Source organism: Lepisosteus oculatus, chromosome 9 (genome assembly GCF_040954835.1).
Source record: "Lepisosteus oculatus isolate fLepOcu1 chromosome 9, fLepOcu1.hap2, whole genome shotgun sequence".
Taxonomy (NCBI): Eukaryota; Metazoa; Chordata; class Actinopteri; order Semionotiformes; family Lepisosteidae; genus Lepisosteus; species Lepisosteus oculatus.
In genome coordinates, this window is record NC_090704.1 from 42,755,467 (window position 1) to 42,769,660 (window position 14,194).

The 14,194-nt window shown below is 41.0% G+C and overlaps 1 protein-coding gene across 3 annotated transcripts in view; it reads right to left on the reverse strand.

Moving 5' to 3' along the window:
* The window catches only part of rnf213b (ring finger protein 213b), a 43,276-nt gene extending 29,876 nt beyond the window's left edge, over positions 1–13,400 (reverse strand). For 2 of the 3 annotated variants that reach the window (XM_015356491.2, XM_069194569.1), the window contains exons 1-21: positions 13,305–13,400; positions 12,097–12,228; positions 10,651–10,741; positions 10,042–10,301; positions 9,110–9,747; positions 8,306–8,461; positions 7,750–7,916; positions 7,325–7,596; positions 6,502–6,737; positions 5,953–6,165; positions 5,268–5,469; positions 5,108–5,163; positions 4,867–5,029; positions 4,523–4,672; positions 3,713–3,811; positions 2,922–3,044; positions 2,105–2,270; positions 1,583–1,750; positions 1,258–1,407; positions 493–1,103; positions 128–287 (exon numbers count right to left, since the gene is read on the reverse strand). In XM_015356491.2, the coding sequence (XP_015211977.2) occupies positions 128–287; positions 493–1,103; positions 1,258–1,407; positions 1,583–1,750; positions 2,105–2,270; positions 2,922–3,044; positions 3,713–3,811; positions 4,523–4,672; positions 4,867–5,029; positions 5,108–5,163; positions 5,268–5,469; positions 5,953–6,165; positions 6,502–6,737; positions 7,325–7,596; positions 7,750–7,916; positions 8,306–8,461; positions 9,110–9,747; positions 10,042–10,301; positions 10,651–10,741; positions 12,097–12,198 (4,183 nt within the window). In that variant the 5' untranslated portion in view covers positions 12,199–12,228; positions 13,305–13,400. Of the gene's footprint in view, positions 1–127; positions 288–492; positions 1,104–1,257; positions 1,408–1,582; positions 1,751–2,104; positions 2,271–2,921; positions 3,045–3,712; positions 3,812–4,522; positions 4,673–4,866; positions 5,030–5,107; positions 5,164–5,267; positions 5,470–5,952; positions 6,166–6,501; positions 6,738–7,324; positions 7,597–7,749; positions 7,917–8,305; positions 8,462–9,109; positions 9,748–10,041; positions 10,302–10,650; positions 10,742–12,096; positions 12,232–13,304 lie in introns of all 3 variants that reach the window. The other variant, XM_015356492.2, reaches the window with a different exon arrangement.
* Positions 13,401–14,194: the final 794 nt, after the last annotated feature.

Here is a 14,194-nt window from a genome sequence, read left to right on the forward strand (position 1 = left end):
ATATTGGTAGGAATCTAAAATAAGGAAACATAAATACTAATAGATATACACAAAAACATTTTCAGAAAGTATAAGTACCTATCAATATGACCAGCAAATACATACTTTTGCAGGGAACATCACTCACCTTCAAGGTTAATCTTGACCCAGTTAACCAAGGACTGGCAATTCAGGAATTCCTCTAGACAAATGGTGTGCTTCTCAGTGACTCCAGCAAGTTGCTCTTTGGCACAGATGAGCTCCGAAGTGAGCGATTTGAGGTTTCTCTTTTTGAACGAGTCTTCCCTCTAAAACAGAAAAGATCAAGCTCCATTTAATATGTCCCATTGTATGTGTATGTGTATGTGTATTCTATATCTATACCCACATTTTAATATACAGTATCAGTGTTTTTGTAATGTAATGCATTCTTTCTCAACAGCTTGCAAAAGGTCCCTTCACAAATTCTCAGGATTCTGATGGCATACCGAGCAGCTAGTGATATACTCTTACCAGCTGTGTGAGGCTCTCAATTTGCGTGAAGTCCCCAGAAAGTTCTAGCTTCTGTGCTATCCTTAGCACAGCACTAGCAGACCATGCAGCAGCGTGGAGTTGCCGGTACTGCTGAATTTGAGTCAGCCTAGTTTGTGTCCACTCCACATCAAGCCCCTCATCTTCCAGCAGACTGGCCATCAATTGCAACTCCCTCTTCATCTCCGCTCCCTCTCCCCGGTCCCCGGACTCTTGAAGAGCCTTGTCCAGCTCCTGAAATGTTACAGTTCCCCTCGCAATCTTCAAGCCCAGCTGACGGTACTGGAGCAGTAGGGGTTTCCAGATGTCAGTCTGGACCTTTCTCAAGGTCATTATGGAAGTTAACTGACCGTCTTTCATGGATACTGCCATTTGGACCCACAGGCTGAGTAGCAGAGTGCTGTCCCGCAGTTGGTGCATTTCTCGAGCCATGTCTCGCACCATGTCGCAGACAATATACCACTTCACAGCCCGCGATGCCTGCTCATGGAGCTCCAGTTCTGGCCTGTGGACCTCAACCTCCACCAGATCTCCAAGGCTCACAGACTGGAGCTCTGCTCTGTGCTGCTGCTTGAGATGTCTGAGATCTTCCACTGTGAGGAAAACAGCAGCCCAACACTTCAGATATTCAGTATGGCTAACAACTGGATAACCCAGAAGATAAAATCTGACAAGGCCAACATTTCTAAAGAAGAGAAACCTTTGATCAGGACTTCTCTTTATGATTAAGTCCAAAGACAAAGTTACCTGTGACAGATTCAGAGATCCTGCTGATCATCTTTATGAGGTTGTCCATGTGCTCTTTCACTTGGTTAAAGGCCTGAAGGTCAGCCTCTCTCTGCCGCAGCATCTTCTCTGCACTGCCGTGGAAGAAATCCTGCTTGGACAGCTTGTTTTCTGAAGATAAAAACATCAGCGAGAACTAAAATGAGGCATCACGTTTACCAGAAACAGACCAGTCTTTTGCTACTGTCAGCAGATACATTGACTGTGAATGGAACTGTCTTTCTGAAAGCCCAAAAACAGAGATACAGTATGTTTGTAATCAGAAGGAAGAATCACAAGCCCTTACGCTGGTGGTACAGCTTTTTGAAATGATCTTCATTTTGCAGAATGATTGTGAGATGTCCCAGAGGGATGGTACCCAGTAACAATCCTTCCACTAGAGATGCCAGGGCAGAGTGACCCCTTTCAAGAGTCTGCAAAGCCTTCTCATCTACCTGCAGCTTCTGCCAAACACCTAACAACATTAGAGAGAGAAGAGTGGAAAATCTAATATCATCAATTTTGTTTTAGAAAAAAGGCTTGTTTAAAATGGATATAACAGAGGTTGCAATTAGGAATAATACATTATGTGGTATTGGCAGTGTGATATAAAATATTACCACATTTTCAACATGAATAAAACATACTCAATTTGACATACCCATGCCCCCAAAAATGAAGTGGATGTAAAGTATTTTCAGGGTTCTCTCTGTTCAGCACGTGGTTGGAATAGATCCTCAACAAACTACGAGCAACCAATCAACTACAATAATTGTAATGTTTTTTTTTGTTCAAACTGTTTCTCATGTAAAGCTGGCACACCACGTACCCTGAGACAGAAGGTAGGAGAGTGAAGACTGCCGACTAAGCAGAAGGCCTGTCAGGTCCTCCCCTGCCTTGGCTGTGGACTCCAGGATGATGCTGGATAGGATGGGAGATGGAATCTCCATACTGAAAGGGTTGAGAAAATGCAGCAATTCCCCTTCCTTTTCATTCTGAGCAAAGAGGAACACTCAAGTTAATCTACATGGTATGCACCCAGCTTGTCCACTTTTACTTTTTCATTTACGTTAAAGAAATGCATTTTCTGCCTCACTGCACAGTTGATTAGGTGGATAGGCGAGAAATGACATCACCAATTTAATTAAGGAGTATTTTTATGTAGCTCAGACTGTGCAAGTCCAAAGTGGAATTCAACCAGAACACTATGGCTAACACCAGTACTCTTACCAGCATTGCCACAGGATCTTTAATGATCAAGTTGTCAGTAGTTTGGTTTAACATGTCATCGGAAGGATGACACCTCCTCCGGCACAGTGTCCCTTACTTTTCAAAAAGTCTAGCACAGAGGGAAAAACACCACCTACTGGTCAACCACTTACAACAGCTATCTGTTCTGTTCTTAGACACCTCACATTCCAGCACTGATGAAGCCCTGTCTTGTTTGTGTTCCGAGATCTGATGAGATCAGACTAGAAAGTCTCATGCTCCAAACCCCTTTATCTCCAAAACAAGATCAAATGTTTCCCCTAAGTTCTTCATAAACTTTTATTTTTTATACATTATTTATGTCATTTGACTTATTAGTCATGTAGCGTCTTTGTCTGTATGCTAGCATTCCCTGAGAGTAGTTGGTCTGTACTGACCTGGCAGACGACCTGGATGGCTGACTGACAGAGCTCACGGAAGCAGGTCTGTACAGTGGGGCAGGTCTTGCTCAAGGCAGACTGCTCGCAACAACAGACAGCAATGCTTTGTAGATCACCAGCCTGTGAAGGAAGAAAAACTTTCAATGGCACACTGAGTATCCCTACATTACTGCTCTGTACAGTATGAACACACTGCATTCTGTACTACAGTAGAAATTCCAGTAGTAGTAGTTGTACTAGTTGTACTACTAGTTGTAGTAGTGGTCAAGGGAACAAAAATAGCATATGAAGCTATGATAGTTATAAAAAAGTCATAGCTGATGCAGCAGCTGTGTTAGTGGAAAGGGCCCAGGACATGGGCTAATACACAGTGTAAGGTGCAAGAAGTTACAGTGCAGTTCTAAAATAAATCTACAAAATGCCATGCAGGAAGACATGTCTATGCACATTTATACTTTGACACCACATAAACAGGCTTTTGTTTTTCTGTTTAAAGAAAAGACCGCTTCTCTAGAGTAAAGGCTTTTTAAAACAAAAAGAAATAACCAGGCATATTTAAATGAAAGCACAGAAAGAATATATCTAAAGCCCAAAAATGCAGGCCTTGCAATGTCCAGTTGGCACACATGTTCCCTAGAAAAAGTAATGACCCTGTATCACCTGCATTCTCAACATAGAGGAAATAACTGCACTCTATGAGAGGTTAGCAAACACACTCAGATTCCTCAGTAAAATGCCCCTGTCTCTTTCCAGTCCATGGTATCTGACCCAGGGGTTGACCTCTGTACCTGACAGATCCTTTTTCTCAGGTCCTTCTCCACAGCTCCCCTCCACTGGTCTGACAGAGGCTGTATAGCACACTTCACTCCCAGCAGACTGTCCCATAGCTGAAAGCAAAAGGAGAGAAAAGGAATGATCATTTCTAATAGCTTTACTTTAAGTTTTACTGCACAATACAGTACATCACGTCATCACGTCTTATTAAGTCTAATGAATCAAAAATAGCGAAATAACAAACTGGGAAATGCAGTCACTTGGATGCCAAATTCCATGTCATCTCCATTGTTTTTTTTTAATACTTGGTTTAATGTGTCATCTACATTTTGGAAAGTCTGATACAGAGGGAAAAATACCACCTACTGGTGACACCACTTACAACAGCTATAATTGGTCAACTGGTTTATAATTGGTCATTTGGTCATTTTAATTGGTAAAACACAGAACAATAGGTTTGCACGCAGAGTTGAATGTAAAGATGTTGTTAAAAGTGTGATCATCTTCAGTGGAGAGCACTGATTGCATTTTCACAAGCAATTCTGTGTTTTAATTTTTAATAGACTACAATGATTTCTTTTTGCATCCCTTACATCATATGGCATATACAGTAACTGAGTCATGTAAAGATTAAGGAAGGGTCATGTACACTTATCTAAAATAGCTTAATACCTTGCATGTGCAGAAAACGTTCCACAATACCCACAAACAAAATCTATAATGACCTGTTACGGTTTGTAGAAAGTTTAAAAAAGAGATGTATCGACATGTAATATGAATTCTAAACAAAGTGTCCACATGTAAAGATGCTATTTTGCACATACCTCTGGCTCTTTAGGATAGCTGAGACGCCTTCTTTCCCTTGAAAAAAGGGGGAGCTGCAGGAGGCTTTCCCTCCACTGGAGTAATTCACTCTGCAGGCCACTTAGCTTTTCCAGCAAACGCGATCGTTCAGAGCTGTCCCCCTCACAATCCTAGAAGAGGAAGATTCAAGTTAGAGTGGATTACAAAAGGCAAGCTGTCTCTCACTCTGTCTCACCATGTCTAAGCATGCATGTGTAATGTCATTTCGCACAGCTATAATAATGAGCTGAAAGATTGTCTGTAGTATCATAATTCTCCAAGTGCATTCTGTGTCGCTTATCATAGAACAATTTAGAACCAGTACCTTCCCTAGGAAAGAGTCCTGAATTTCAGCTACTTTCAGCACCAGCTGGAAGGAGGCTACTGCAACTTTATAGTGTGGAACCAGTCTGGCCATTTTACAGACACTCTTATGATTGTTGATACAGCACATCAGGATGTAATCAAGCCATCCAGAGGATAATATCCTGGAAAAGAAATACAAGTCAGAAACAAAAGGAATCTTTGGTTAATTTTCCAACAATATAAGCAGTCATGGAAAATACCGTTCTTTCTCTTCTTCAAGCTTCTCCAACATATGTTCGATGGTTTCCCCAACTGCCTAATGGGAATAAAAAAACAAAGGATATATAAATGACAAAGATGCACACCAAAAGTATTAACACTTCTCAAAAAGCACTCCAGTATCAGCTGGACTTTACACACCGGAACATCTTTATCAAGGGTCCTTATTTCACACTCCTTCAGTCTGTAGTGCAGGCTCTGGACCACATGTTCTAGAGCTGTTCCCATCATTCTGGAATATTTTGGAATGTCCTCAGTGGCCACTAGGGAAAGCCAGCTGTGCAACACCTGGGGGCTCTCACCTCCTAAAGATTTGTGAGCATCCATCAAGTCAAGCATCATTCTAAAAGAAAATGGGAAAATATAATGATCATAATAGTTCTCGTCTATTTCACTTTCAGTAGACAGAAATCCAAACAATTATTTTATTGTAATAAAATATGCAACCTATATGCTGCAAAACTCTGTTTTTCAACAGCTGCTGAATCTTTAGCACTGTCGAATCTCAAAGTAAACTCCAACATAAAATCTAGTTTCAGGACAGTGAATTAGGTGATGCTTTAGGTCCAATACTTAGAACATACTGTATCATGTCCAGAATGAACTTTTTTCAGCATTAACCAGCCACCACCAATTACAACAAAACACAACTTTACCCTTACATTGGGTTTGGCTTATTACAGGGCACAAGGTTTTAAAATATCAGAAAGAGTCTTCCTTCTGCTCACATACAATGAATGACATCATCTTAATCATGAAGAATGAAGAATGAAGAACCTGCAGACAGTCATCTCTAACAACAGAGCAAAAAAGGAATGAGATGTACCTCCTCTTGTCAGAAAGACTACGGATCAACCTTCTATAAATGGAAAAATCCACACCCTCCAGGCCTGCCCAGTCCCGCTCCTCTGGGATTCTGCCCCTCTCAGCCCTGGTACCGCCTTCACTGGGCTCTCGGAGTGCATGCAGTAGTGGCACTAGTAATGGCAGCTCCACCACCATGCTCCGGGCACAACGATTCATCAACCCGATCACTATGCTGAAAACACAGGGGGCAGAAACACAGTGAGCTTTCAGAGAGCATTACTGTGTTGTGGAACATATTTATTACTTCAGAAAGGCAAGAGACAAATTCTGCCCTTAAATTGCACTCATTCTAGATGTCTCTAAGGTTATTTCTTCAGTGGTATTTCTCATGGAGTGATATTTGAGACGTTAAACTAGAATTGTAAATGCTATGACCCAGATATTGTCTTTTCAAATGAAAATTGCATAAGAAAGAAATGCCCTTGTGCCATTTCAGAGTTTTCATTTGAAATGGTATTTTGACCTATAAAGAAGTCAGGAGGAAGGACTAAATACTTCTGTGACGTACTGTCGACAGTTCTGAAACAGGCTCTTCAGTTCTACCAGGTGGCTGCTGTTTTGGGCAGAGCTGAAGCACAGCAGACGGCACACTGCTGCCCAGTCCTTGGCTGCCAGCTGTAGCTCACAGGCACAGCTGACCTGGAACACAATGAAGCCCAGCACCAGAGGGTTGTGCATGGCTGTGCTCTGGTCAGAGCCCCTCTGCAGCAACTGCAGCACATGTTTCACAATACACTGGGACAGCTGTGGGAGAGATGTGAGAAACAAATATTCAAATGTCAAGAGATAAAGAAAGGTACACATTTTTATAGTTTCTTTATAGTTCTAAAGAAGCAATATCAGGTACCTAACAAGGTTTAACAAAAGAAATGTATGATTAGATCAGACAGATCAGACCAAAAGCTGTATGAAACAAATCACACTTGGAAAGGACATGCAAAAGAAATGACTGTTACAAGGGGAGGTAACAAGGTTTTCAATCTGAGCTAGAAGGGCAGAACCAGGCAGGTGGACAACACATCCATGGTCAACTGTCCGCCAAAACAACACCACACACACCACAGCCACCTCAGCAACACTTTGCTTTAGAGTGCACATTGAGGGATGTAAAATAATGCTGTGGAACAAGGTTGGAATCCATTAAATATTTTTTAATTCCATTTCCTAATTAAAACAAATTCCTATTTCCATTCTGTGAATGTCAAAAAGGAATTAGAATTGAAACTTTGGACTTGACCACAACCTGCTGGTCTCCTTCTTTCATAATATCTCCCTCAGTACAACGTCAGTTTTAAATCAAGTTCATAGTGAAATCAAATAATTCTACTCACGTCCGTAGGCTGACAGTAATGAATGTCAGGGTACAATTCACGTTGACTAGCTGTTTTTATTTGCCACATAAGGGCTTGTAAATGCTCTATGAACCATGTAATACTCTCTCGTTCTGAAGGCACCAGTTTTTCAAAGATTCTGTGCAGGAGTACGTCGCCAGCATCCAACCTGGCCATTAGAATCCATTCTTCCTTTGATTTGAATAATCCAAAAAACCATTCCACATAGGTCAGTGAATTAAAATGTACATGGCCCTCATACAGGTGCACCTCTGGATGTGGAAAAATAAACTGCTTAGTACAAAGTAAAAGCTTCTAAAAATTAAAAAAGCAATCTCTGGACATTTTTAATTTTTATGTGCCAAGTCAGAATCTATTTTCACTACATTCTGAATCAATTTAAAATCGTTATTCTGTGTTCTTACCATTCAATTGCCAATCAAAAGGTATCAATTTTCTGTGATGCGCCATTTCGTCAATACGGTTCCCTCTTTTCATAACAGCATATTTATATTGTATTTCACCTCTTGTGAGGAACTGTTTCTCCACAGAGACCTGAGCTTCAATCAGGTACCCTTGCTTACCAAGCCTCCTAAGAAACAAATAAGCAAATAAACCAAATAAATCATATCAATCTTCTGTATATTAGGTTTGTTAGAAGAAGAACAATATTAAGATGAAGATAAACTTTTCTAAGATCAATATAATAATTTAATTTTGAAGGCAGCCTTACCTCTTGGAAGGAAAGAAATCTACAGTATATACAGTATGCATACAGTTATTTATAATATGAACTATTATTGTGAATGAGGTTTGTATACGAAGAGACTAAGAAAACACTTGGATTTTAACAAATATCAACTGCACCAATAAGGATCTTATTGATTCTCTCGCAAGAGAGTACAAACTACTACAAACAGTTATTATTCCTTAACAGAGAGTTTTGTATCTTTAGGATCATCCCACCTTACTGGCTCTCACCTGAAATAGTTTATTTGAAGATCTACAGACCGATTTGAGTACAGCAAAAGCAGTTTGTCTGACTGAGTTTTGAACTTGATCTTTTTATCAAGGACAGCATTTATGTAAATGGTGAAGATATGTGCATCTCTGGGATTCTTTCCTGTAGACAGCTTCCTGCAAAGGGGAGACAGATCGGACACTTCTGTAAGAAATGCTTCATGACAACTTCATCACATGTTTTATAATCATGGTTTTAACAGCAGGGCTCTTCTAGCTGTGTTTGAGTCCCAAAGCAGTGTGAACTTCAACTAAAGGAGTGCTCAAGTTCTCGCGGTGTTAGTGACGAAGGCGCTCGCTCAGAGTTTAGGTTGAACTCTATGATCCAGATGTCCCAGGTTCCACCTGGGTCACATCACTGGCGCGCTCCGACCAGGATGTTTCTGTGAAAGGATGAATGGTTTGCAGGGTGGGCAAGCCGAGAAACCTGACTGAACATCTTCATTCTCCCCATGTAGGCGTGAGAGTCATTGGTCTGAGCAAAGTTGTAAAGACATAGTGAGGTATTTCAAATTGGAGGGTACAGTACGTGTTAACAAATAATTGACTATTCTAAATTTCTATTAAAAACCCAACTATTTAACAACTACCACAGGAGAAATAAAATAACCAAACCTGGACTTCTCAATGGGAACCTCAGAACTGTAAGATGAGATGTATCTGCATTTTTCAGGCTGGTAATGGTTAACAAAAGTCCCATCCTACTGTTTCTGCTCAATATTTTTAGACTGGCCACAATATAACAAGAGGAATAGGAAAACTCACTGGCTTGCCTTCTCCTGGCATTGCTTTTCTTTAGCTGTTGTCTGGTTGGAGATCTCCTCTGAACTCTTCTCATGTTCCTTGAGATCTTTACTTTCTTTGCCACTGTCCTTACTAGGCTGTCTGGCCTCTGCAGTCACTGTGGATTCAGGCTTGGCTTCTTGTTGTCTCTGTGCATCTGCAGCAGCACTGGCGCTATCCTCAGACCCTACTTGTAATCTGCCTGTCTCTGAATTCCTTGCCTTTTTCCGTCTGGTCCCGCTAAACTCTGACTGACCTGCCTGTTGTGCTGTGCCAGTGGTCTCTGCTTGTTCTTGTTCTGTCTTCTCCTGCATGTTCCTGGCGAGCTCTGGCATGGGATCTGTCTGAGTCTCCTGTGTCTTGAGTTTTTTTGGCTGGGTCTGAACACTCTTGTCCTTTGTCCTCAGTTGCCTTTTCTCAGGCTGTGTCTTGGTCATTTCAGCTTCCTCTTTCCTGTCCTCTGTCTGTGTTCCCTTGGTGTTACCACTCTGCTCCTCTTCTTTCCCCTGTGTCTTGTCAATCAAAGCAGCTGCAGGTTTTGTGTTTCCCTTTCTTTCTATTGCCTTTAGTTTCTTTTTCTCTTTCTTCCTCTGTCTTCTCCCTGATGATTTGCCTGGTTCCTGTGTCAGGAAAATAAAACCAAAACTATCTGAATTCATTGCACAAGAAAAATGAACAAATTAAATACTAGATGACACAATCCATAAATTAATATCAATGTTAGACATCAAAATCAGACTCTTAAGATGGTTTATGATAACTGACCATTTTCCTATGTTTTGGAATACTTTATTTTCCATATCAGTTCATTTAATGAGCTAATACATAAAATGGGGTACTAGAGAAGAATACCATCATCCATTTCTACTCCTAGGTATTTCAACTACTGACAAATCAGCTATTCACTGCCTTACATGTCCATCGCTACTTGCACTGGGCTTGATAGTCACAGTGCCCTCTTCTGGTGTGGATGACTCTTTGGCAGTTGGGTTCCCATTGCCAACCAATACAATGGCTTCCCCCTCTGAGCAACCACCACGTGTCTCCGGATTCCTCTTTGCACCTCCCACCGAAGACACCTCCATTAATTCTAGGTGATGGGGTGTGTCCATTCTGCTTTGGTCTTCCATTTCACAGCCTGTCTGTGTGGCAGGACTCTGCTCCTTGCTCCCTCCTAGAAAAACAAAGAATTATCCACTCACCGAAAGAAATGATGTCCTTTTAATTTGATGTAAGAGAGAAAATTGCAGTGTGGGTGGTTGTGATGGTGGTGGGGTGATGTACAGTAGCTATCTCATAGTCTCAGGTGATCAGGTGATCAGGCCTTGGCCGATGTTGTGAACCTGAGTAAGGTACATTTCTCTTTAACATCCCCACATGTGCCATGTTTCATACTAGTGATGAAAGGGCCTCTGTCGAAGATTCACTATTGCTGGAGATCTCAAGCTGACACAGGCCTGTGTTCTGTCCTGTGCAGTGGAGACCCAGGGTCACGGCAGTGAAAGACAGAGCAGGTTCCCTACCTTCCTCGACAAGGGAACCCTGGGATATCTTCACCTGTGGCCCAGGGACAGCAGGCACCTCTGAGTCCTTCTTCTTTCTCTCCCTCCAGTTCTGTGTGCGACAAAAGAAGATGTCTTACTGTAAGTCATCATGCTGGACTGTAAAGACAAAACTTCTAAAAAGGAGATGCCAAACTGCAGTCGAGAACCTAAAACATCTTCTCATGTTCCCTCTTCCTCAGCACTTCACTCTTCCTCAGCACCTCACAATAATTACTGCGGCTCAAATAATGTCATTCCCTGGACAAACTTCAAAGCCTTGAGCCAACTCCCTTCCCTATGCACATAATTCAAGGTGTGCCTTCACTGTATAAGACAGAGAGAAAGCAGTGAAGTGTTTCACGTAAATACAGTATTTATGGTAGTTCAAACGAATAGCCTGAGAACTCAAAGCACAAAGAAACTAGAATACCTCGAGCCAGGAATTCCTGTTGTAAATGTCACCATTATAAATGTAAAGAAAAGTCTTAGCCACAGTGTGAAGACTTAAAACAGAATTCCTTGTTACACCACGTTTCAATGTCTGCCACAGAGCTGTGTTATGCTTGGACAGAAACACAAAGCTCAAGTAAGACAAAGTGATAAAAAAAAACATCGTACTGTATGAACTCCAGTACTATTCAGTGTACTTTGAAAGTACAGATTGAATATTTATGATCAGAGAGTAAATACTGGATAGGACAGGGAAATCCTGTAATTCCTCGCCTTATTTAAAAATACCACATTTAATAGAAGTCTGAATATAAAGACAATATCAGGAACTCTCAGCTCTGCACTACTTTTCACATGCTTGTTGCATCGTCATTATGGCCTGGAGCAACTAAACACAAACACATGAATGATCACAGCTGCCTTACCACTTTTATTAACCCTTCTTTATACAGTATTTCTGAACATGTAGTGGGTGACATGCAGTATTACTGTCTATCACAGTGCTGCAAGTGGCTAGCTGGACCTTTGGCAATAACATGCACGCATTCAGATCATTTGATGAAGTTAGGAAGGATGAAGCAGAGCAGATGAAGATCACATGTGTGAAGTTATGAAATTAATCGATATGATTCACTAAGGCTTGTCAAAATCAAAGTGAAGAATAAAAAAATAAAAAAATAAAGAATAGAAGCACAGCAATGAAGGCATACAGACATGTGACATGATGGGAGAGAGTGAAGACACAGGGTAGATATTCTTTTTGTGGTTTCTTTCCAACTCAGACAAAAATGTAGACTAGACTGCTTACACACTGGAGAGAAAAGAAACATATTCAGAACAGCATCTTAAATGTATCGGAGAGAGAAATCTCTTTGCCATGCAAGCACCTTCTGTCTGGGTCTGTTAGGCACCCCAAAAAACAGTCACACCCCCATGCCCATTGTCAGCCTGGAAACAGGGCACACCCAGACTCACACTCTCCCCTGAGGCTCCACAGGTGTCAGGCTCCAGAACCAGATCTCCATGCTCCTTGCCCACAGCCTGGCCCTGCGGCTGGTCTCCCGGTGGCTTACTCATGACAGTGACACACACATCCAGCAGAGAGAACTGCTTTTACAGCACAGGAGACAAGCAGACAGCACAGGTTAAACCACAACACCTCTCCCAAAACCATCAGACTTCTTTAATCATGGAGCTGTTATCAGGCATAACATGGACATTGACATTGCTAAAGATGTCTCTGCAGTGCAGCCTTAGCTGCAGAAAATACGACAGGTTCACATATTTCCTGTTTTACAGGTAGGGTTTCTATGGGAGTATTTCTTTAGATGCAGCATAGATTTAAATTTCTCCGCACATATTTTATATTACACAAATCAGGTTTATGTACTAAATATACAGTATATGGAAGACGCAAAGCACATTCACAGAATATTTCTTGGTTAGTTTCACTGGGATACCCAAGACCCTGAGATCCCCCGTATAACAGGCGGAGGAGTATAACACTTTTCAATAAATACACTAAAAACAGAATCATGCTCGGGAACAGTAGCTGATGATGGTCTCTATTTCCTTCTTCTTGCAATCTCTGTGAGTTGTTCCTATTGCGATATACTCGTTTTTCCTCTTTTCAAGCCTACGGAGCATCGACTTTCAGACCGCAGTTCTATGTACAGTACATACAGTATAATCCTCACCTGTCTTCCTCACCTCTTCGTCTCATGTATACTTTGTACTTTATATTTTACAAAAGAATATATACGGATCTTTTTGTAAGTCATTTAATAATAATGCTTATCCAATAACGTGGAACGCAAAACGATATAGGAAACAGACCTCCGTTGATTTGCAATGGTAATGGTGACACAATGTCCACAGCCTGTATTTTCAAAATTTATAACAATCATTATTGTTGTATCATTAAGATCTACTGCTGTGACAGAATGAAATACGTGGAAAAGTTAATAGTTTTTCTATTCAATGTCTGTCATGCTTCAATTACAATGTCTTTAATATGAATAAGTATTAACGTAACAAATAAGTATTAACGTAAATATTTGTTATTATCAAAGTAATCCAGCATAGAAGTTTTCAAAACACACCAACATTTATTGAGTCAATAAAAAGGGATAAGTATGCCTGAATATTAAGATAACATCTTAAGCAATGGTAATCACACGTACCTGCGAGCTTCATTTGTTGCTCTGAAATGTTTTCACTTTCTTCCTCCCTGCAAATAATTTTAAGGATTCGTGTTTAATATATCTGTTTACACCAATCAACGGTCCGAGAAAGCTGTCAATCTAGAAATTATGGTCCACCTGTTTTAAAGTTTAGGGACCATACGAGATAGTTAGATGACGTCTTCTTTAAAGACATCGTGAAAGAGGAAAGGAATCTGATTGTAAACGTACGACACACGTAAATGTATCCAATTGTACGTTCAAAAATATAATAAGAATTAATATAGCTTGTTTTCAACGTTAAACCTAGGCTTTCCCTCACTACAATTGCTGAGAGTTATTCGGTATTCCCTAAATACGGATGGTAAAAGCACGCCTTTTCCTCTTACCGGAGACTTTCAGTTTCGTTTCTCCAAATTGATGTTCTTATCTGCTAAGGGCCAGTATACAACAGCAATTTAGAGGAATTAACATACAATACGCAGCAGCTCGACTTTGGCAGGAGAGAATAAAAAGGAGCGTACAGTGAAAACCCACGCAAGCATTGGGAGAACAAAATGCAAAGTGCACAAAGAAGGACAGAGTCCAGAACCGAACCCCAGAGCCCAAAAGTATGAGGTGTGCAGCAGCATGTTACCAAAACCCTTATTTATATTATAAACCCGCTTCGCGTCGGGCCTAACAACGCCTTTTTACTGTGCCTCTAGTCACGATATACAGTAGCACGGCCTCAGTGCCTTATTGCTTAAATAAAATAAAAGCACGGTTTCTTGGTTGTTCAGGGAATGTCTTATACTGACGGGCTGAAGGGACTGAATCTTTTCAGGTCTGAGAAATTCCACGATAGCAGACAAGCCGTCGCGACTGTAACAGTTTGCCTGGCGATCACA